Source organism: Ursus maritimus (assembly GCF_017311325.1).
Source record: "Ursus maritimus isolate PB19 chromosome X unlocalized genomic scaffold, ASM1731132v1 scaffold_X1, whole genome shotgun sequence".
Classification (NCBI taxonomy): Eukaryota; Metazoa; Chordata; class Mammalia; order Carnivora; family Ursidae; genus Ursus; species Ursus maritimus.
In genome coordinates, this window is record NW_024423319.1 from 46164396 (window position 1) to 46189229 (window position 24834).

At 37.8% G+C, this 24834-nt stretch overlaps 1 protein-coding gene across 1 annotated transcript in view; it reads right to left on the reverse strand.

Annotated features, from left to right (window-relative positions):
• Positions 1 to 24834, reverse strand: part of CENPI (centromere protein I) — a 59494-nt gene that overhangs the window by 21588 nt on the left and 13072 nt on the right. Inside the window, exons 6-16 of the mRNA XM_008701699.2 lie at positions 18771 to 18819; positions 18456 to 18502; positions 13844 to 13933; positions 13380 to 13508; positions 12979 to 13146; positions 12709 to 12829; positions 11500 to 11591; positions 9475 to 9592; positions 9323 to 9387; positions 4785 to 4879; positions 773 to 908 (exon numbers count right to left, since the gene is read on the reverse strand). Of these exons, the coding sequence (XP_008699921.2) occupies positions 773 to 908; positions 4785 to 4879; positions 9323 to 9387; positions 9475 to 9592; positions 11500 to 11591; positions 12709 to 12829; positions 12979 to 13146; positions 13380 to 13508; positions 13844 to 13933; positions 18456 to 18502; positions 18771 to 18819 (1110 nt within the window). The remainder of the gene's footprint in view (positions 1 to 772; positions 909 to 4784; positions 4880 to 9322; positions 9388 to 9474; positions 9593 to 11499; positions 11592 to 12708; positions 12830 to 12978; positions 13147 to 13379; positions 13509 to 13843; positions 13934 to 18455; positions 18503 to 18770; positions 18820 to 24834) is intronic.

A 24834-nucleotide genomic window follows, 5' to 3' on the forward strand; every position in this document is an offset into this window, starting at 1 on the left:
GGGCTGCCTGATTCATAAATAGAATAGGTAGCCACAAGCCTGCTTAAAAATGTACCTCCCTAAATATCACACTCGCCATAGAGGATTATTTCTACAAGGTCATTACTAAAATATTCCATTTTTTTCTGGGAGGAGCTCTTCGAGTTGGGAAGAAAAGGGAAGGGAGCACTTCTTTCACCTTAAGTCCCATTAATACTGATTTATCATATTAGTTAGCTGTCAGCCTGGAAAACAAAGGAGCATGCTTCTACATAAACGTATAACACAGACAATTAGTGCAGGGAGGAAGCCAGGAAAACTGAGATTAGTGAGTACTTCTAGGGTAAGAGTTCTGTCCACATCAAATACTATAAAACAACTGAAGAAAACCAGAAGTACAGGTACAATGAGAAATAAGGTAGTTGAAAGGTAGACGTGGAGAGCTGAAGAAACAACAGGGTATTTTTGGTTTTTTGCCAGGGGTTTGGGATGTACAATGAATGAGCAAAAAGTGATGATAGAGACAGAATTCTGTCTAGGGTCAGCGTTCTTCCGGAGAATGTCCATTAAAGCAGTACCTGAACTCTTCACAAAAAGCACTTGTTTCTCCACTTTATGAAAGTCAGTTATTCAGGTGAGAATATGATCATTAACTTCAAAATAAGTAGCTTATTTTAACTATGCTAATAAGGTCAAAACCCAACTAAGAGTAATTCATAAAATTTAAATAATAGAGCAGTAAAGCAGACAGCCATCACAAAAGTCTAAATAGAAAAAATGGGATGTGTACTACCTTCTCATAGAAATCCAAAATAAAGTGCAGTAAGAAAGTACTGTTGTTTTCCAAGCGCATCGCAGTAGTGGACAGCCACCCCACGTAGTGAATCAGTTCAGACACAGAGTTCATGGATCCACCTAAAGTTGTCTCTCTGCAATAAGAAATCATGACATTCAGATCCACATTAGCAAACGTTTTCACAATTTCCAAGGTAGAGGTAAATAATACATAGCAAAAGGTTGTTAAGGTTTTTCGGAAAACAATCAGTGCTCCAATGTATAATTGACTTTTTCTTAAACCAGTGATTAAACCATAAAACTACACAGCCCTCCAGGGAATCATTAAGATCAATTCACAGAACATCCTCAGTAACCACTCCATTAAATACCAGAGAAATAAAGGATTAAGCTACAGAAAGACTTTAGATAATATTACCAATGTCCAGGAACCATAGCATTTGGCAAATTAGTTTCTAAGTATACGAATCAAGACTCAGTTTTACCTGAATTCCTGAGCTGAAATGCTATTAAAAATATTTTCACTTTAACTGGAATTCAATTCAATGCTAAAACTGAATTAGAAAAAATTTGGCATCTTTCTATCTTCCACTAAAAACCAAATGCGGATACTTCATTTTCTTCCCAAATCACTGAACTGTGTCTCTTTAAATCACACATGGGTATAATTAGTCCAATTCATCCAACTACTCACCCCTGTCTTTCAATCCACTGTTGAGTGGATTAGGAAAAGACCTAGAAATGTGATTTCATAGCTTTACCCTCTGACCTAGGTAGACAACAATGGTTATGCACAAGAAATAAAGAACAGCATATAGTCTTAGAGCCAGAGAAATGATGATGACTCTACCACTACCCACCACCATGACGGCTCAGTGCCAGACTGAGCAGAGAAAGATTAGGAGACCATTCACATAAGTGGGCATCCATATAGTCAGCTCGCCATTTGCAAACTATATTTTAACTATGATTTTTGGCAGCACCTGGCAAATGTGTCTGAAATAATTTGAACAATGATGACTGCTCAGAACGCCATCCTTTGAAGTTTTTCTCCACAGGACACCAGAGGCATTTTGGATGAAACAATTCACTATTCAGGATCGCCTCCTACTCCCTACCCACAGTAATACATTTACCATCCTTGGCTCCCACCTACTAAATGATGGTAGCACGCTCTTCCCATTCACTGTGCCAACCAAAAATGCCCAAAAGAACCACTTCCGAGAATGGTTTCCTACCCTTCTCTCCTTGTGATCTATAACTACAATTTACTCCCTCTTTGACAGTCATGTGGCATATGGTCATATGAGACATGGCATTACATCCATATCTCCAAAATAAAAGGAGTTACCGAGAACCTAAGAACTGTATTATAGATAGCAGCTCTTTCTGCCCACTGGTCCCGTCCCCATGCTTTAATAAAACCATCATTTTGCACCAAAAAAACCCCCTGTATTATATAATGCCAAATGGTATTATGACATTAAAGTTATCTACATTTATGTCCATTTGTTTAAGAATTTCAGAAAACAAAGCTCCTTTTAAAAATGCCCTCCAATGATGTAATAAGCACTGGATATTACATAAGGCTGACGAATCACTGAACACTACCCTCTGAAACTAGTAACAAACTACATGTTAATTAACTGAATTTAAATAAAAATAAATAAATTAATAAATGCCCTCCCAAAATTTATGACACTAATTTAAAAAGGCTCCTAGGATTTTTGGAAATACAGAAATTGTAAAGCTACTATATTGGGGTGCCTTAAGACTTACACTGCAAATTGGCCAAAGATTATAAACTCAAACATACTATCCTTAATAGAATTGAGATGTCTGAAGAGGCTAAATATCTGAATTAATTTATGATTGTGGTTCTCAAACTTTAGCTAGCACCAAAATCATGACAGCATTTGTTAAAACATAGATTATTAGGCCCTACCTCCAAAGTTTACTTCAGTAGGTGTAGATTAAGGCCTAAGGCTTTGCATCTCTAACATGTTCCCAGTGATGCTGATGCTACCGGTCCAGGGACCTGACTCTTAGAAGCACAGCCTTACAAGATGCTTTCACTACTCATAATGCTCCATTTCCTTTTAAAAAGTAACCAGACATACATGATATATGGACACACCGCAATAATGAATATGAAGAACTAAAAACAATTTCTAGGCAACTCCCAAGAAGCTTCTATTCACCATGGTCCTCTCAAAGTAAGAGATCACTATAGGGATAATAACACATAGAAAAGTAGGAGCTAATCTAACCAAGCTAACCACCAACTACATGCAACTGAAGCTAAGGGATCCTTATATAAAGTAAGACTGTGACTGATAATATAGGGAATTTAAATGCTGATTAGATAAAGATATTAAGAACTATTTGTTATAAGTTAGACAGAAAAGGCAAATGCCATATGATGTCACTTATATGTGGAAAAACAAAACAAATGAACAAAGAGACAAAAAAAACAGAAACAGACTCATAAATACAGAGAACAAACTGATGGCTGCCAGAAAAGATGAAGGGGTGGGGGGGGCAGTAAGCAAAACAGGTGAAGGGGATTAAGAAGTTGGACTTGCAGTTATAAAATAAGTCACAGGGTTGAATATAGTCAAAAATACAGCAATTACTTTGTATGGTGACAGATGGTAACTACAATTATCATGGTTAGTACCGTGTAATATATAGAATTGTCAAATCACTATGTTGTACACTAATATAATATTGCACATCAACTATATTTCAATTAAAAATGTTTTTAAATGACGATAAAATAAAGCTATTAATTCTTTTGGTATTATGCTGGTATCATTTTTCAACAGCTGATATGTCTGGGTTTTGCTTTTTGCTTAAGAAAATCTAGAACAGGGGTGCCTGGGTGGCTCAGTCGTTAGGCATCTGCCTTCAGCTCAGGTCATGATCCCAGGGTCCTGGGATCGAGCCCCATATCAGGCTCCCCACTTGGCGGGAAGTCTGCTCCTCCCTCTCGCCACCCACCCCCACCCCCGCCCCGGCTCGTGCTCGCTCACTCTCTCATGAAAATAAGTAAATAAAATCTTTAAAAAAATAAAATATAGGGGCGCCTGGGTGGCACAGTGGTTGAGCATCTGCCTTCGGCTCAGGGCGTGATCCCCGCGTTATGGGATCGAGCCCCACATCAGGCTCCTCTGCTGTGAGCCTGCTTCTTCCTCTCCCACTCCTCCTGCTTGTGTTCCCTCTCTCGCTGGCTGTCTCTATCTCTGTCAAATAAATAAATAAAATCTTTAAAAAAAAAATTAAAAAAATAAAATATAAAATAAAAGATTTTATTTGTTTACTTTAGTAAGAGAGAGTGTGAGCAGGGGAAGGGGCAGAGAGGGAGAGACTCCCCCTATTTTCTGTATTTTTTATTATGTTTGTAATTTTCTATAATAGAGCATTTTTAAAAAATTAATGTTAAAGAATAATGTGGCTGATAATATAGGAGAAACTAAAGATTTTAGGTAGAAAGAGTCAAAGCACACCTTTAATAATAATCAACATAATGGAAATCTGGGGCTCTTTCTTTATTCCAAAGTGAAAATAACATATATAATTAATTAATTAATGTATATAATCAAAAGACACCAAAGAAACAAAAACCCTCCCACAAAACTGTACAGCAAAATTACAGATTTTCCTAGCCATCATCAGACTGACTTTACATATAAGTAAGAACATGTTTTATAAAGTGAGCTAAACTGAATGGAAGTCAAAGATGTAAGTTCTTATGTCATCTCTCCAATGTTTTGCTACAGTAACTCTTGCTTAGAGGCTTAGGGGTTGCTTTCTGATTTACAGAATTGAATTTGAAGAATTACCCTTCCACACAGGATTGTAAGGAAGAGGAGTAAAAAGCAACAAAAAAATTCTTTAGAAAACTATGACTAAGCATTTACAATAAGGTCTCATGCCACACTATTAAAGTCTATATGCAAACACTTTTGTACAGATCATCTCTTGTGGAGTGTTGTAAGATAACTCACAGAGGACTGTTCATCACAGGTTTCATGTGGATGTCTGTAGAAAGCCACAACAGCCAATTCTGCAGTAGTTCTTTCAGACTCTGGAAAACACTACACTGAGGAGGCAAAACAACAAAAAAAAATCATTCATAAAATCATTGAGACACACTTTAGTGTTGAGAACTAACAAATTAAGCCAGAGGCTTAGCCATGGAAGGGACCATGGAGATGACTGCATCCAGCTATTGGGTTCTACATCAGAGCCCAATAGCTGCTACTCCAGACTGATCATCTCCAAGAGACAGATGAATGCAAGTACAAGTTTATTTTGCCATTTTCTCTACAAGACCGCCCCCAGCTTATCAGCCCAGGAACAGACTCTTGTTTCTCTAAATTACATTCATTTATAACATATATTACATCTTCAAATACAGCATCACCCACTCCTGTCTCCCCTCAGAGATCAAAAGTTGCTATGGAAATGAGTTGCCTATCCTTTTCACCTTGTGTCACAACTATAATTTATTCCCTTTTTGATAGTCATAAAATTTATCTTACCTTCTGTAACTGGAAAACAAACAATTCCAGTCTTTCCTTTCTCAGGCTTTGCCTTAATTTCTCAGGGCCTCATTTACATACAAATACAGTTTTGACCGAGATGTGCCCAGAGCATTCGTGAGGATAAATCTATAAATTTGAAAGCCCTCCATATCATCCCAAAACCTAATACAGGAAACCTTTATTACATATCCTTAACAAATAATGGCCTAGATTCTGTTTGAGTATCTCCAGTGATAGGATGCTCACTTCATAGAACAGTTCAATTAATACTTTTTAAAGAAAGTGACACCTTGAATTCAGGTTGTAAATATGTTCAAGTTGAAAGTGACCTTGGAATCACCTAAAACAATGTTCTATTTTAGTGTCAATCAAGGATTTGAACATTCGAAAAGGTAGTCAGTATTACCACATCATATTCTGAAAACTTAAATCCTTTTATTCCCCAATCACCTATTCTAATCCACCCAGCCACCACATTAAAGTAATGAGATTTTTATGTTTATGAGAGAGGAACACAGGTTAAAAAAAGGTTGAGAGGGGCGCCTGAGTGGCTAGGTCATTAAGCGTCTGCCTTCGGCTCAGGGCGTGATCCTGGAGTCCTGGGATCGAGCCCCACATCAGGCTCCTCCGCTGGGAGCCTGCTTCTTCCTCTCCCACTCCCCCTGCCTGTGTTCCCTCAATCACTGGCTGTGTCTCTCTCCGTCAAATAAATAAATAAAATCTTAAAAAAAAAAAGAAGGTTGAGAAGCACAGATCTACCCTGTGTATGAACCTTCTCTACATAAATATCCCCAGTAGATATAGCCATTAAGCCTATGTCTAACCTACTCTAATACCAACAAATATACTATGTCCTAAGGTCATTTATTTCATTTTGAGTTTTCTCTACCTGTAATAAGATACTGCCCTATATCTAATCGCCTCCTGAAGCGACAGGCTTCAGCTCTTTCCATAGGACAAGCCATCAGTTATTTGAAGGGAAGCACAAAATCTTAGTTGTTTTTCCTCCAGGAAAAACATCCCTGCTTCCTTTACTATACCAAGCTAGAAATCTTTAAGTCATCTTGTGTCCTTCATGCTTTACTTTGTCACCAAATCCTATCACTTTTTTTTCCTTTTCAGAATGTCCAACTTTTCCATTTCCTTCCAATCCCACTGTAACCACCCTATCCCAGGCCTTCACGTCTCTGAGATTACTTTATCCTCCTCGTTGGTCTTCTTTACTCTAGTCTCATCTCCCAAACCCCAATTCTTTCTCTATGGCTGCCAGACACTTGTTATTTAAGTACTCTACCCATTATATCCATCTGCCCTCAAAAAACTGTGTATGGCTAAGGAATACCAGCATGTAATAGGTCATAAAAAATGTTCAAACTCTTTATTTTCATCCAGTAACTTCATTCCTGGAAATGTATGCCAAGAGAATAAAGAAATCTGTATTATGAAGATGATCAATATAGTTATCTATTCCTACAAAGAAACAAATTAGAAATAATCATAGAAAAAAATTAATTGTTGTAGAACATCTATGGACTATGACTAGATATTTGATTATATTTGACAAATTTTGTATTCTGGGTTTTAAATTTATGTCCACTGTTTTTGTAATTATACAGGAGACATAAATCAATGTGGATAGAAATTAGAAAATTAACATGCCACAATGAAAATAGCATTGTTACAGCAGATCTGTGGAATTTTCTCATTCAAAATTCTTCAATGAAAAAAGTTGTTTGCTGATAGACACAACTGGCTAAGCACAAACAAAAGCACTGAAAATGTGAAAATATTTTAACAGACTTAAAAATATTATTTATTATATTAAGCTGGATAATCAAGCTATACAGTAGCTAAAGTAATAATAAGTTATTAAAAATCCTCATAAACTATACTCTGGTTTCTCTTCAGATCATATAAATCTTTTGCCTTTTAAAAGCCTCATAAACTGGGGCACCTGGGTGGCTCATTCAGTCGAGCATCTAACTTTTGATTTCAGCTCAGGTCATGATCTCAGGGTCATGAGACAGAGCCCCACATCGGGCTCTGTGCAGAGCATGGAGTGTGCTTAAGATTCTCTCTCTCTCCCTCTTCCTCTGCTCCTCCCCCCCCACTCTCTCTCTCATATAAATTTAAAACAACAACAATAATAAAAGCCTGATAAACTGACTCTTTAGCTAATTCTACTACATGTCACATTGCTGTTATCCTTAGCCACCTCCCAAAATGACAGCCCCTTTTGTCACTTATCCTTTCTTATACTCTATACTTCTCTGTCCTCTTTCCNNNCTTCATCAATCTCATCCTTCCCAAATCTTTCAATTACAGTTTCCAGAACTTCTATTCCATGGTAATCTAAACCTATACCTTCAATATTCTTTAAAGTATGCTTTCTGTCTTATTATAGTCATATCCTGGCTCTACCTCACTACCCAAGGACACTGTTTCCTCTGAATACATTTCCATATCCCACTTCAACATCTGGAAGTAAGCACTGCCCTTGCTTCCCATTGCTAACATGAGAATATAAGCCCCTTCCTTGAGAAGGTAAATATAAAATCAGAGTGACTCTCCCTTTAAGAAAAAAGAAATCTGGTTCTACCCCCACATTCCACTGAAACTGCTTAGCACAAAACTTCTGTATTATCAATTTCAAGAGCAACTTTCTTTGGTCCTTATCTTTCTGGATCTTCCTGGGATATATGGCAACATTATTCCTTCACTACTTCTTGATATGCTGTATTCCCTTTGTTTCCTTGGCACTCTTGTTCTTTTGGTTCTTTTCATACCTCTTGAGAAGGTTCTGTCACAGACTCACCTTTTTAGCTAAGAATACTGAGTATTCCCTTGAGTTTTGTCCTTGGCGCACCAACTGTTTGCTTTCCTCTATCTCTTTTTCTCCGCAGACTCTCATTCTCAAATATATGCATGTGTGTATAAATGTACACATACTTATTAAGTTAGACCATATGAAATTGCCATTGATCAAACATCTTTGGCCTACAAAAATGGCAATTTTGTATGGTTCAACCTAATATTTATAGATAAACAGTTCTCTAGATTGGTGGAGTAAGAGAAGAGATAAAAAATAACTGAGATAGGAAGAAAATCACAAAAAGCTGCAAAATGAAGTCCCTAAAAATGCAATAGCTGGGAGAAGTGCTATGTACTGTCACATGAATGATGATATTAGTCAGGTAGTAAGTACAAATACTATAAATAAACCTCAAATCCAAGCTATTGTGACAGGTAATTAATAAAGTGCCATTTGAATATGACAAACACTAACCAGGACAAAACATTTTTCCTCTAAATGTGGCCAAACAATAAGTGATTTAAGGTGAAAACAATGTTACAAAAGAAACACTGCTTATATTGTCATTCTTCTGGAATAGGAATAACCGTTCTATACAAAAGCGGTTCTCAAACTCACTTGGGTAAAATTCTTGGAAGCCACAGTGGCCTTTTTGGGGAATACCCCAAAATAATAACACATTTTAATTTTATCATACAAGTTTAGAATGATTTTATTAGCAGAAAATGAGTATGTTATAAATATACCATATGAATGACACCAGGTGTTTTGTTTGCTTTGGCCATTATTGTATTCTCAGTGTCAAGAAGGGCATCTAGTACATGGTAGGTTCTCAATAAATATTTGTAAAATAAGTCTATCTATAAAAATATCAACCACAACAATCAGACTAAGTATGGTTAAGCATTTCCCACTTTGTTTTTATTAACACTAATTTGCCACCTGTTCATTCACTTCGTCATCTGCTACAAATGGAAACAGATCAGGAAAATTATATGCAACAAAACCTTTAAAACAGAAAATTCTATGTATTAATAACTTTGATCTGAGTAATGCAGCACCTCAAGTCCAAGTCCAAAGGAATCCTGTTGGAAAACCGCCACTTCAGTATGGGTCTGGAATCATGTACCACTGGCCATAAAACAATACTTCCTATTCAATCTAAGCAAGACGTTGTTTTTTTTACCTTGAAATAAATGGTTGATGTAAAGAAGAGCTGTCCTAGATGGTCAAAAACAAGTGGTTTCATCTCTAGGAATTAAAAAAAAAGATTATTTAAGATTCTTTTAATTAATATCACACCAAATTAAAGGACACCAAATTTTCATGATACATTACCAGAGAAGTTACTAAAAGGAATCCAGCTCACAAGTTGAAGGAACTGTGATCGACAACAGAAGCCATCCCAGAGAGGAAGGCTCTTGTACAGGAATGTTTCACAGGAATAAAACCCCTCCTATAACAGAAGTCAATAGTAAAAACTCATATGAAACTCCTCAGTCCATAACTACTCTCTAAACAACCAGTTTATTCTGTGCTACAGTTGTTTTACTCTTAGACTAAATTTCTTGTCATCAATATAACAAAAGCCTAGGGTTAGGTGCCAGAGTTCTTCATAAAAAGGACCAGATGATGTTTGGATACATTACCATCTTCACCAACATACTTCTTAAATACCATAAAATATCAGTTGGAAAGATGGTAAAAAGTCAAGTTATGTAATATTTTTAAAGATAAATTTAATTGTACTATTCTAGAGTATATGCAATCACTTGTGCAGTCAATAAAATGTATACAATGTTGGGGCGCCTGGGTTGCTCAGTTGGTTAAGCATCCAACTCTTGATTTCGGCTCAGGTTATGATCTCAGCGTCGTGGGACTGAACCCCGTGTCAGGCTCTGCACTCAGTGTGGAGTCTGCTTGTCCCTCTCCCTCTGCTCTTCCCCCTGCTCACTCACTGTCTCTTAAATAAATAAATAAATAAATGAATAAATAAATAAAATCTTTTTAAAAATGTACACAATGTTATAATAGGGCTATAATTTCTTTAGAGGCCATAGACCAAATCCAAACTCTAGGCAGCTCCATCTGAAGGAACACTTGAGTGTGCAGACTGCTTATGCTTCCACCAAATATCCAGGGCTTTCCTTTTTTTTTTTTTTTCCCGTGTTGCCCTAAGCCTTAAATAATGGCATGCACCAGGACTCCATCCTAGACTTTCTTCTCATGACATGAATTCTCTGGAAAATCTCATCTATAACATAGCTAAAACCACACCTATATCATGAGGAGTCCTAAAGCTATTTCTCTAGCTCAAATCTCATTCCTCACCCCTAGACTACCTACTGCATATGACCTTTTAGATATCCTACAGGCATCTTTTAAGTCAAATTTCTGGGGCACCTGGGTGGCTCAGTTGGTTAAGCATCTGACCTTGGCTCACGTCATGATCCCAGGGTCCTAGGATCGAGCCCCGTGTCGGGCTCCCCACTCAGCGGGGAGTCTGATTGTCCCCTGTCCCCCTCCCCCAAATAAATAAATAAAATCTTCAAAAAAATAAGTCAAATTTCTTTCCTTCCAAGCCTATTCCTTCTACATCCCCTTTCTTACTGAATGCCATCATCTTCTTCCCAAGCAGGAAACCTAAAAGTCAACCTAAATGTATCCCTTTATCCTCACTGCCATCATCCACATCCAACTTCCAATTCAATGATTTCACATCAAATCCTTAAGATTAATCAACACATTTATTGTGCATCTCTTTTGTACCAGGTATCAAGCTGAACACTTGTACGTGAAGAAAAGTTAGACATGGTTCCCACCGGCTAGGAGCTCATAATATGTGGAAAAACAGATGCTAAAAGTGCCATGATACAGTAAACACAGTGAACTAAGGAAGCACATAAAACAAACATCTAAACCAGACTAGGGCAATGAGTATAGGCTTCTTGATGGTGCTGATAACCGAGTTGCAGCTTAAAGTAAGACTAGGGTTACTCACGAATGCCAAATAATTAATTGGCTAGAACATTAAAAATATTTGATTATGAGAACACAATAACCCTATGAGACCTATGTGACCAGCTAATTCAATTAGTTGAATGCATTCAATTACATCTTCAATTTGTTCTCTTAAATCATAGGCCTTTCTCTCTAATTTGCATAATTTAACAAATTCTTTCCTCAAATCCAACAGTACAGAGATAAACGTCAATTCAATGCAACTCTATTTATAACAAGTTTTGAATTGAACAAATTCTGTTTACAAATGATGTCGAGCCCTAAAGAAAAGGTATTCAATGGGTATCTAAATAAATTTTACTGAGAAGTGGTGGAGTGTATATGAAGAAGGTAGAATCTTACTTGTAAGAAGCACTCTGCCCTGATGATAGTGTCCAGGAAGTTGGTAAATTCTTTTCCATGTTCATAATTATTCATTTTGTACCAAATACACTCTGGAGCAGAAATATTAAATGTAAGTATCTGGGTGCAGGACAATGAAAACTATAAAAACACAATTACCACTACTCTAAAGTGACACGACAAATATAAACAAGTAATCAGTCTTATACACCCTAACCAACTTGCACTGCAGACTATAACAGGTATGTGGAAGTGATTGTAACATGTTCCTCAAGAACTTAATGGTATAGGGAAAGCTTATAGTGAAAAAATAAACTAGTAAAAATTGACATATAATAAATATGATTAGCTTAAGTCACACGTAGTCCAAGAAATTATACATGTATGAATTAAAAGTCTGAGAGTACCCCAAACTTCAACTAGGATGAGCTGGGGATAATCTCAGAGTGGTAGAACTTTAGTAAGTGGTAATCTAATTATAGCATACCCTATCTTAAGAAAAACTGAGCAGGAAAAGGAGAGTTAGCCTGGAATTGACTAAAACCAACTTTAAATACTTGAAAAGTCAGGAGTTGCTTACCCAGGAAAGAAACAATCTGGTCAACAGAAATACGATCTCTAGAGAAACTGACCCCTTTGGAGGAATGAAATGATCAGGCTTTATTTACTACGGCCTGGATGAAAAACTTCCTTACTGCTCTTTCCTTCAATTCTGTAATTAAGAAATCTTCTAATGACTAATTTGGCTCCCATCTATACTGATAGCAAAGAGGAGATACTATTGTTGGCAGACATGAACATTTTGGTCACCAAAAAGAATTACTTCTATTATAAAACAGTAAGTTGATATTCTGACATATATTAGACTTCTCTGAGTGTGGTGAGCATTAATCTGATGATTCTGGAGCCTGAACAGCAAGTTTCTGGACATACAGAGACGAAGAGGCTTTGGATTGTGATTGTCATCAAAATGGAGCCACCCAGTGAGTTTAGGTGACCATCCAGCAATGTTTCCATAACAACACACCTCCTTTCTTACTGTCTCCTAAAATTACAAGGGAAGCATACCAGCTCTGAATATATGATTATCAGAGAAATAATTACAGCATATGAAGGCTCCTCCTATTTAGAATTTGTCACCCTCATAAAAGATATGAACTATCTTGTTCCTTCCTCATTCACCTAATGCTTTTAAGTAACAATTTTTACCTTCTTGTAATGTTTGACTCAACCAGTGATAGAGCCTCAGTAAGACAGACTCATCTTTGACACAGTTAATATAGTGAAGTAACAGAGAGTTGTTCAACACTGCACCCATCTGAGAAGGCAGCTGCAAAGAGAGAACAATCAGTCAACTGTAAGTATATGAAAAGTAGGTTATAGCAACAAGGAACTCATCAGAAAGCAAATATATAACAAAAATAAAGGGTATGAAGATCAAATGGAAAATGCAGATAAGCACATGGTCCAGTCACATACCTCCAAGCAGTGGATGTTCTGTAAGAGTTGAGGGAAGCTTTTAAGCTGTTCTAGTGGAAATGATCCATTGCTACTGAGATAATCAGAAAGAGTCATCCCTTTTTTCCCACATTCTTTACTGCAGCTACTAGAATTTAGCGCTGGTATAACTGAGTAAGAATTCCATTTCTAAAGAAGAAAGACAATAAAACAATCTATCAATGGACTAAACAGACTACAAACTAAAGGTAAAAGCAATTGTTGAGGTGGTTCAATTAATGAAGTCTGAATATGGTTTACATAGAATCCTGGGCAATTAAAATGTATTTAAATACCTATAATCTCTTCAAACATCCGAATGGTTATTGTTTGGATTTAAGAAAAGAAAGCTGCACAAATCATTTGGGGCTTTAGATACTTACTCTTTTTACAGGACGGACCTGAGCTGGATCTAACATCAATTTTAGAGGTTCAGGAGGGGGTCCGTGATTCCTTTGCCTCACAGCAAATAGAGCTGTCTTCCACAGATTCTCTGAATTCTTAAAATAGATCTATAAAAAAAATTGGATTAAAGTATATGAGTAGGTACCCATAACACAAAGCAATATAAAGCCCCAAACTCTTCATTAATTGAAAGTACTAATTATGAAACATTTTGCAGCCATGCAAATCCATTTAGGTTTTTTTTCTGATCAAGAATCTATTAAATACATCAAATAGAATCAAAACAAAGTGCCAACCCCTAAAAAACTTTCCAGAAACAGTGCTGCAACACTAGATCTTAAAACAGTATGCTGTAAACATTTCAGTTCAGATCTGCAAATTAACTTAATCAAAAATAACATATTTCAATCTCAATATGACTTACCACTCCATAATCCCTTACCTTCTTCCTTGCAGGCAAAGATACAGAAATCAAAGTAGGAGCAAAGAACTTATACAGCGACAACAAAGCCTGGAGATGAGGCTGCATTCCCTGAAATGAAATAAGAGTTTTCAGTTTTCAATCCTATGGCATAAGGAAAAAAAGTAACAATAAAGTAAACAGATTAAGTGTATATTCAGACCCCAATTTTACTATGTGATATGGCTATAGAAAGATGAATTAGAAAATCAAAGAATAAATAACCAGGCATTTAAATCAATGGTCATAAAACTATTCTTGCCAGACTGTGGACTTCTCTTTTATGACCTTTTCTCCTACTTTCCTTCTTCCTTATATCTTCTCTCTTCTTCTCTGTCCATGCCTTAGGTTTACTAGTCGTATCTGCTAGCATGGCTTACTTTCACTGGTAGCATACTCAGGACTCGAAGTTGATTCACTCTTTTTTTTTTTCTTAAGGTTTTAATTTACTTATTTGACAGAGAGAGAGCGAGCCAGTGAGAGAGGGAACACAAGCAGGGGGAGTGGGACAGCAAGAAGCAGGCTTCCCAGCGGAGCAGGGAGATCAATGCAGGGCTTGATCCCAGGACCCTGGGATCACACCCTGGGCCGAAGGCAGACGCTTAACGACTGAGCCACCCAGGCACCCCGAAAGTTGATTCATTCTTGATTTAGAAAGAAAGGTGGGAAGACAAAAAGGGAGCCCAAGAAAACATGGCAAAGGAAATATTAAAACCTTATTATCATAATTCCTGGAAAATTAACTAGGAAATCCAACAACTGGTATGCAGTAGTCAAGAAGCTTAATAGAACTAGGGGCACCTGGGTGACACAGCGGTTAAGCGTCTGCCTTCAGCTCAGGGCATGATCCCGGCATTATGGGATCGAGCCCCACATCAGGCTCCTCCGCTATGAGCCTGCTTCTTCCTCTCCCACTCCCCCTGCTTGTGTTCCCTCTCTCGCTGGCTGTCCCTATTTCTGTCAAATAAATAAATAAAATCTTAAAAAAAAAGAAGCTTAATAGAACTAAAACAAGTCTTAATAAAAACAGTAATTTTATAATGACAAAAGTCATTACTGCTGGATACCTGTGTTAGATATATCTGGCTATCCAGAGAAAGCATAAAACTAAAATGAATTCCAAGGAAATAACCAAACTGTTCTATTATATTACAATTTTGTTGAATCAAATAGTGTACAAAACAAGGAAGGCAGAAAATGGGGCTTGGAAATACAGTATTCTTATTTTTATAACGGCTTCTTGAAGTTAAATTTGTTATAAAAAAACCCATAATAATCAGTTAATCTCTGTACTCACTGTCAATTAGTATCAGTGTTTGCTTTGAGTTGGAATGTTTTTTGATAGAGCAAATATTTAGTACAAGAAAGACCTTTAGAACTTATTGTCTAGTTAACTAAACATATCTTGGTTGTTAAAAAGTTAACACTCTCTTCTTTTTTAAAAAGAATTCCAGTTAAACATGGTATATTGAACATACAGATTTAACCCTGGGTCCTTCCAAAGCTCCACTGAAAACTAAAGGAATGAAAAAGGCATAAAGCACAAGTTCAAAGAGAACGAGAGGACACAAGAGCAAATGAGAGATCTCAACATGATTTTGGAACCTAGAATGAAAATGGACAAAGAGTAACCAACTTAGCAAAACAGAGAAAACAAAACCTAAGGTAGCAACAGAAAAAGCCGCAGATTCTTGTTTGAGAACTCTCAAAAAGGCTCAGGAATTTGAGGGACCAGATACCTCTGAAAAGTGGGGGTAGCAGAAGTGCAAGAGGGGCAAAAAACAGGGATTGCTTGAAAACCTAAGAAGCAGTTTGAGCCCCAAATTACTTCACCACACTAACAGACATCAAGGTTTTACTCTCTGAAGATGAAACTGAGTTTAGACAACAGGCACAGCTGAGGGAGGGTACCAGGACCCTTCCTCACCGCCTTCCACTGCTTATATCTCGGAGTGCTAGTAGCCATGTTTATAACCTGTGATGGTTAATTTTATGTCTCAACTTGGCTGGGGCCCAGAGTGCCCAGATATTCAGTCAAATATTATTTTGGGTACTTCTGTGAGAGTATTTTAGATGAGATTAACATTTAAATTGGCAGACTTCGAGTAGATTGCCCTTCATAATGTGCGTGGCCCTCATTCAATCAGTTGAAGGCCCTTATAGAACAAAAAGACCAGCCTCCCCCAAGCAAGAAAGAATTCTCCAGCAGCCTACCTACAACACTATCTGTAACACCGGCTCTTTGTGGTTCTATAGCAGACTGCCTTTGGACTCAAACTTAAACATCAGCTCTCCAGGGTCTCCAAACTGCTGGCCCCCTGCAGATTATGGACTTGCTAGCTTCATAATCATGTAAGCCAATTCCTTATAATAAATATCCTTCTACATATCTATACACACATCGTACTGGTTCTGTTTCTCTAGAGAAGCCTAATATAACCCCTAGGCAGGAATCGAGAATTCCTCTCTGGGAAAAGTGACACAGGCATCTGTGGGGCTCCCCAATGAAACACCAAGATCCAACAATGAAAAAGTCCTGCTCAGATGCAAAAGTTTCCAATCACCATTTTAGTTTTTTGGTATTAAATATGGACAAATAAGGTTTGCCACGCATTTGAGAAAGGCCTCTACTGTGAAAAACCAAACTAAAGAAAGGAACTCTGAGGAAACAGAGACAAAGCTGGAAATAGGGGGAAAAAATCATAGCTGAAGTTACAGGGGCTCATGCCTAACAGAGGGGAGAATCCTCGAAACCACCCTTACCAACCCTCAGGATGAAACCTAACTCCCCACCCCTGTTCCAAAGATTGGTCTCAACAGGGCCTGGTGTATGTATGATAATGAGACACCTGCTTCACTTCCCACCATTCATGCTTGCCACCAGAAGACAATTTCTGTATTTTGTTTCCTTCATGGATCGGGAATTATAGGGTATCAATGGGTACAGAGGGGATACATGCCTTTGCAGGTGTCAGAAATTCACATATTCAATTTATTTGCTCCAACATGCAGATTATTCCTGTAACCACTACACAGGTTGGGTTACATGTGAGCATACTATGCCTTCCTGGTTTGATACTGTTGGACTTGACCAAATTCACCAAAATTCAGCTAATCAAAACAATTATAAATGCATCTTTATAGGGGCACCCAGGTGGCTCAGTTGGTTAAGAGTCTGTCTTTGGCTCAGGTCATGATCGCAGGGTCCTGGGTGGAACCCTGCATTGGGCTCCCTGATCAGCAGGGAGACTGCTTCTCCCACTCCCTCTGACCCTCACCCCTGCTCACGCTCTGGCTTTCTCTCTCTAATGAATAAAAATTCTTTAAAAAAATAAATGCATCTTTACAAACGGGCAATGATAATGGAATAATTTAATAATGTACTATATAAAATGTTATTAGTGAAGCCATACATTTAATGTCTGGGTTTAAAATTTTTACACAATCATGTACTAAATCATTTTCTAAACTTGAACATTTGCTGTTGTTTCAGTTAATACAAATCGGTAAGATCTTATTTATGCTAAGAATTTTCATATTCCTTTGAAATGCTTTCCTGTTCACATGGAAAAATAAATGTACAACTTTTTCGCCATGCATATTACTGTGAAATAAAGTTCAATTTGGACAGAAACATTATCACTGATATCTTCAGAGAGCTAAAAGAAGATATTGCACTGATAGAACCAAAACAGGGAGCTATGAAAAAAGAACAATCATTGAATAATACTAACAGAAAAGCATGTTATGTGCACTGGAGAAACACGAATGTGCACATGTGTTTGTGTTTTTCATTAAATTTGAATGCCTTCAGGTAGGTCATGCAGGCTCCAGCAGTTAGGATAGACACTACAACTCCCTACTGTTTCATACCCAAAGCATCACAGACTTCTGTCACGTGACAAGGGTAGTGGAAATAACCACGCAAGAGAGCTGTAAGGACAAGAGATAATGGTCAGGGAATATACTGAAGTTTATGTGTCCAGAAAGGAATGCTTTCCTAGATCACATCCACAAAAACACAACCAAACAAACCAGCCCTTTTACTTTAATAGAGGGGTTTTTGACTACTCCCCGACACTTGTTTTCCAGCTGTAGCAACCCAGTTCCTTAACGAGTTTTGCTGTTTGCCATCTACGTGTCTTCGCTTATGCTGTTCCCTCTGCCCTTGTCTTCCTTCTTGGCCTAGTTACAACATATTAATCCCTTAAAATTTCTCTCAAGCGGGGCGCCTGGGTGGCTCAGTCGTTGAGCATCTGCCTTCAGCTCAGGGCGTGATCCCAGCGTTATGAGATCGAGCCCCGCATCGGGCTCTTCTGCTGGGAGCCTGCTTCTTCCTCTCCTACTCCCCCTGCTTGTGTTCCCTCTCTCTCTAGCTGTCTCTGTCGGGTAAATAAATAAAATCTTTAAAAAAAAAAATTTCTCTCAAGCATCACCACTCCTCCTTGAATCCAGTCCTATTCTGTTTTATGTTCTTTTGACTAAGCTCCCCAGACAGTAAGTTCCTTGAAGATCATGACTCATTCAATTTTCTATCCTCAAAGCCCAATAACACAGAGTACACGGGCCAATTTTAGGGCTTTTTGGTACTTACCATTTTGGTCTGAAGATCAAGCAGTTTTCTCACACGAAATGGTTTGACTAGCAAAGGTAAAGAAAAGTACAAGGCATAGGGTTCAGAATAAAAACCAACCATGTGGCTCATATAGCATCTTCTTAAAACACATCAAAAATATAAACACCCTGGTTCAGTTAAACCAGTAAGCAGATGTTCTAAGATAAAAGTACTAAAAAACAATTCCCACAAAATCTTGGCATAGACCTGATGCTACTAGTTAACTTTATAAAGGCCAATACAAATGCTAATTCCACAGAGTAAATGTAATACAACTGGAATGAAAATACTCACCATTATCTTTTTTGGTAAGTAAATATAACAAATGGCAGACATAAGGGCACTGTTAAAATATAAAAAATTTAAAAAGAGAAATGACAATATATCTTGAACAGAGTGGCAACGCATTTTCTTCAAATGTCAATCTTCTACTGATTAAGTAAAAAGGCTTCAGGATTTTGTTGAACAACAGTTCTAAAAGCTTCTCTTTTTCATACTACAACGTAGTGGTAAAAGCCAATAGTGTTCATTGGTATCTCATAACACCATTTTTAAGTCACTTTTGGAACACAGAAACATGGCAGACAATTTGAAAAACAGAAAAAGATCCTCCTACCTAACAAAAATTCATGTCTGCCTTCCAGTAGTCCATATTTATTAAGATACAAACTTAAAACTTTTATCTTGATTCCCCACTTAAAAGCATTTTCCTGGGGTGCCTGGGTGGCTCAGTTGGTTAAGTGTCTGCCTTCGGCTCATGACATGATCCCAGGACCCTGGGATTGAGCCCCACGTCAGGCTCCCTGCTTAGCAGGGAGTCTGCTTCTCCCTCTCCCTCTGCTCCTCGTCCCTGCTTATTCTCTCTGTCAGATAAATAAAATCTTTTAAAAAGGCATTTTCCCATGCTGTCTGGTCTTCAAATGATTATTTTCAATGATGTTAATATTCCAAGGAGTGGATATACCATAATTTAATTAACCATTTAGCTCTGTTTGGCAAGTAACATACACTCAATAAATTTGTTACTTAAGTTACTGAATGACTGGTTCCTTTGTACCATTTCATTTTGAGGGTCCACTCGTTGAGGTTTTATTACAGACGAGGGGTCAGCAAACTAAAGTTCACATGTTTTAGTAAATCAAGTTTTACTGGAACATAGCCACACACATTCATTTATGAATTATCTATAGCTGCTTTCTCACTACAACAAGAGAGCTGAGTAGTTGTGACAGAGACTCTATGGCCCACAAAGCTTAAAATATTTACTATCTGGCCCTTTACAAGAAAAGTTTACCACTACCTGTTCTAGAAGAAAACATAAGAGAAAATCTTTACGACCAGAGGGTGGCAGTTTCTCTCTTTCGGAAAAGAAAATAAAATGATAGCCACAAAATAAAACCTAAAAGAAAAAGCCTTCATAAATTGGGAGATCGTTAAATTAAGAACATCCACTCATCAGACAAGGAAATAATCTATTGCAGGGATGAGTAAATAACAACTTGCGGGTCAAATCCAGCCCACTACTGGTTATTATAAATAAAGTTTTATTGGAACACTGCCACAGTTGTTTATGTATTGTCTATAGGGGCTTTCACACTACACCAGTGGAGTGAGTAGTTGTGAGAGAGACAGTATGGCCCTTACACCTGAATATTTACAACCTGGCACTTTAAGAAAAAATTTGCCAACACTTGCTTTAGATATTAGGAAATCAAAAAAGTAAATTATGTAATGGAACTAGAGAAGACAATGAAAGCAAAGACTTTAAACAAATTTCTATCATGAATCTAAACTTCAAAGTCTGAAGTACAGCATTCTATATTGCCTACCCTCTACTTAGAAATGAGTTCAGGGGTGCCTGGATGGCTCAGTCGGTTAAGCATCTGTGTTCAGCTCAGGTTGTGATCTCAGGGTCCTGGGATCAAGCCCCGTGTGGAGCCCCATGTAGGGCTCCCTGCTCAGCGGGGAGTCTGCTTCTCCCTCTCTCCCTCTCCCCCCACCTCCACTTGTGCTTTCTCTCTCTCTGTCTCAAATAAATAAATAAAATCTTAAAAAAAAGAAGAAATGGGTTCAGATTCTAGACAAACGTGTAAGAAGCATGAATTTAGATACAGGATTTTTTAAAAGAGAAGAACGTATACTATGACCAAGTCTGATATATCCTACACAAAATACAGTTAACTTTCAGTAAAAAACTCACAACCTCACATCACTAGGCTATAAACCATTAGCAACACAATTTGTCATGCTGGGTATGAAATGAGTGTCACACAATCACTTGCTCTAGGCTCCAGCATTATAGTAAGTCTGATGTTCTCTTTTAATCACATGGTATACATCTAAGACTTTAAAACTGCCTCTCTGACAAATAGTAACCCCTGCCTCGAAGTCACTAAAGAGTCAGGCTCCCACCAAATTATATGAAAATGACTTTCAGAAGTAATGCTTTTAAAAGCTAGGTTCCCTATTTCTTGATCTGGGTGGTATTTACACAAATGTATTCAATTTATGAGAATTAACTGAGCTGATCACTTATGATACAGGCTATTTTCTTTACATATATCATACTTCAATAAACATTTGTAAGAGACCGAAAAAGGGAAAAGAAAAAAAAGTAGGTCCCCTTCCCTCTTGCCAAGCTGAGCAAGAAACTCATCAACATCATGAAAACTATTCAAGTATACTGCATTTGATCCAACAAACATTTATGAGTATCTTTAATTCATTCACTCATTCATAAAACAAATATTTATTGTGCAGTGACTAAAACAGACAAAAAGGCCTGCTCTTATGAAGTTTACATTCTAAGTGCTATGAATAGCGTCACTAAATACTTGGGTTATAAAATATAAAAGGCTTGGCCTCTGCCTAGAAGAACTCGGTCTCAGTCTATTAAGCTGTTACAAGAAAGGGGAAAGCATGTTTTAGTATTTCTCACTCCTTCCAAAGTATGCTTAAACACAGAATTCATTTGTTTTGCAATTTGGTTAGTTTATGAATAAAAACAATATGAGGGACACCTGGATGGCTCAGTCAGTTAAGCGTCTGCCTTTGTCTCAGGTCATGATCTCCGGGTCCTGGGATTGAGTTCCACGTTGTCAGGCTCCCGGCTCAGTGGGGAGTCTGCTTCTCCCTCTTCCTCTGCCTCTCTCCCTGCTTGTGCTCTCTCTCTCTCAAATGAATAAATAAAATCTTAAAAATAAATAAATAAAATAAAAAATCTTAAAAAAAAAACACATGAGGGGGTGTCTGGGTGGCTCAGTTAGTTAAGCGTCTGCCTTCGGCTCAGGTTATGATCCCAGCATCCTGGGATGGAGTCCCGCATCCGGCTCCCTGCTCAGTGGGGAACCGGCTTCTCCCCCTGCTTGTGCTCTCTCTCTCTCTGGCATATAAACAAATAAAATCTTTAACAAAAAAAAAACCACATGAGGCTAAGAGATGTCAAAAGTAAGGGAGAGTCAATCACATACTACTCATCATTCATCCACTCCTGTGTACCACAGGGTAAGCAGGAGGGATGAGCATTCCTACTTTCTCTTACTACTTCAAGGTACTACTCTTTCATTCTTGTATACAAAGAGACTTCCTTGACACTTAGTCCAGCCAACCTCACTTCCTCCAACTCACCTATACCCTATCTATTCACTACTAACCTCTTAGTAACTTCCAAAAGTTCACAGAGGACTTAGGCATCTGATCCAGTCTTCCGCTCTAACCCTAATCTCAATAACATGCCAGAGGATTTTAATGTTTGTATCAACAAATCACCTTGGCCTTAGAGCTTATTGACCTTCTCAGATCTAATGACCTGATTACCATTTATAGAAATATTGTATATTAGATACCCTGAGACCCTGCCTGCTTTCTTGCCAATTCAGCAATGTTTTTAAACTTGTATCCAGCTGTTTAAGTACATTTCTTTTTTTTTTAAGATTTTATTTATTTGACAGAGAGACAGCCAGTGAGAGAGGGAACATAGCAGGGGGAGTGTGAGAAGAAGAAGCAGGCTCGTAGCGGAGGAGCCTGATGTGGGGCTCGATCCCAGAATGCTGGGATCACGCCCTGAGCCGAAGGCAGACACTTAATGACTGCACTACCCAGGCGCCCCTGTTTAAGTACATTTCTGAGCTGGCATGAAAGCAAGGAAACTGCAGTTCCCGAAAACAAAGTTTAAGAGGAAACACTGAATACTGAACAAGCGCTCTCCCCAAGATTTCTGCCAAAGCTTAAAAATCTTGAACTTACAGCTTTAATAGCTACAAAGGGGAGGTGGAAGCAGGGTAGGAGATGGTAAAGCTTTGGGCCCACCCTGGGAACAGGGGTGCCTGAGTAGCTCAGTCAGTTAAGTGACTGTCTTCAGCCCAGGGCATGATCCCAGGGTCCTGGGATCAAGCCCTGCTTCGGGCTTGTTTCTCCCTCTCCTCTTGCCCCTCCCCCCCACTTGTGCTCTCTCTTGCTATCTCTCTCCTCAAATAAATCAATAAAATTTTAAAAAACTGGGAACTTCAAGAGCTACACCCTAAGTGTATGTGTGAGAAATAAAAACAAACCCTACTGTGCTGAAGAGGACAGCAAGGAAACTTGCCTGTCTTGGCCTTGGGTTTGGGTGAAAGGAAAATAAAGCCTCTCCAAAGAATATGCAACCACAAACCAGTCCTATATCGGCCTGCAGTTTGACCTTACACTAGTGGTATGACCTGGAAAGCCTCAAGTGAAGAATTCAGAGTGATTCCAGCTTAGTTAAACTTCCCAGAAAAACCACATATCTGATAAGGGACATGTACCTAAAATACAGAAAGAACACTTAAAACCCATTAATAAAAAGACAACCCAATTAGAAAAATGGCAAAGGACTTGAATAGACACTTCTCCAAAAAAGATATATAAATGGCCAATAAGCACATGAAAAGATGTAACCACTTTACATCCAGTAGGATGGCTGTAGTCAAAAAGTCAGAGAAATAACATGTGTTCATGAGGATGGGATGAAATTGGAAACCTCATACACTGCTAGTGGGAATGGAAAATGGTCCAAACTGTGGAAAACAGTTTGGTGATTCCTCAAAGTTCTAAACATAGAATTGACATACAATACAGCAACTCCACTCCTAGGTATATATCCAAAAGAACTGAAGGCAGGGACTTGGACAGTTACTTGTACGCCAACGTTCACTGCAGCATTATTCATGTTAGCCAAAAGGTGGAAACAACCCAAGAGTCCATCAATGAGTGAACAGATAAACAAAATGTGGTATATACATACAATGGAATAGTATTCAGTCATAAAAAGGAATGGAAATCTGAAACATGCTATAAGTGGGATGAAACCTGAAGACATTATGCTAAGTGAAAAAAGCCAGACACAAAAATTGTATGATTCCATTTCTATGAGGTACCTAGAATAAGCAAATTCAGAGACAGAAAGTAGACTGGTGGTTACCAGGGGCTGGAGGGAGGAGGAATGTGTAGTTACCACTTAATGAGTAGAGTTTCTGTTTAGGGTAATGAAACAATTTTGGAAACAGTAGTGATGCAATTAAGGCCAATGAATTGTACACTTAAAAATAGTTAAAGCAGTAAATTTCAAGTTATGAAAGAATATAACAGGTTAAAAAAAATGAAGCACTGATACGTGTTATAACATGGATGAACCTTGAAAACATTATGCTTGGTAAAACAAGCCAGTCATAAGACCGCATATGATTTCATTTATATGAAATGTCCAGAATAGGCAAATCTCTGAGACAGAAAATAGATTAAAAATAGGCAAATCTTTAAAGACAGAAAACAGATTAGGAGTTATTTAGGAACCCCCGAATAGGAAGATGGGGGAATGATAAAGGGTATGGGGTTTTTGAGGCGATGAAAATGTCCAAAAATTGATTATTCTCATGGTTGCATGTATCTGTGAACATACTGAAAGCCAGTGAACTGTATACCTTGAGTGGGTAGACTGTATCATATGTGAATTGTATTTCAATAAAGCTGTTCTTAAAAAGTATCCAGAGAGAAAAGAAATGACATATTACAATTAGACTGACTCAACAACAATGGAAAGGAGCCAGTGGGATAATATTGGCAATGTCCTGAGAGAATTTAACTATTACCCTAGAGTTCCACACACAGCAAAACAAACTTTCAAGAACAAGGGAATTGTAAAGATGTTTTCAGACAAAGACAATTTACTATTAAAAGGTTCTCACTGAAAGAATATTCTAAGGTATATATTTCTACACAGTAAAATGATCTCAGACCGAAGGTTTAAGATGCAAAAATAAATGGTGAGCAAAGATATTGGTAAATATGTGGGCAAATCAAAACAAACATCAACTGTGAAGATAGTAATGATGCCTACTAT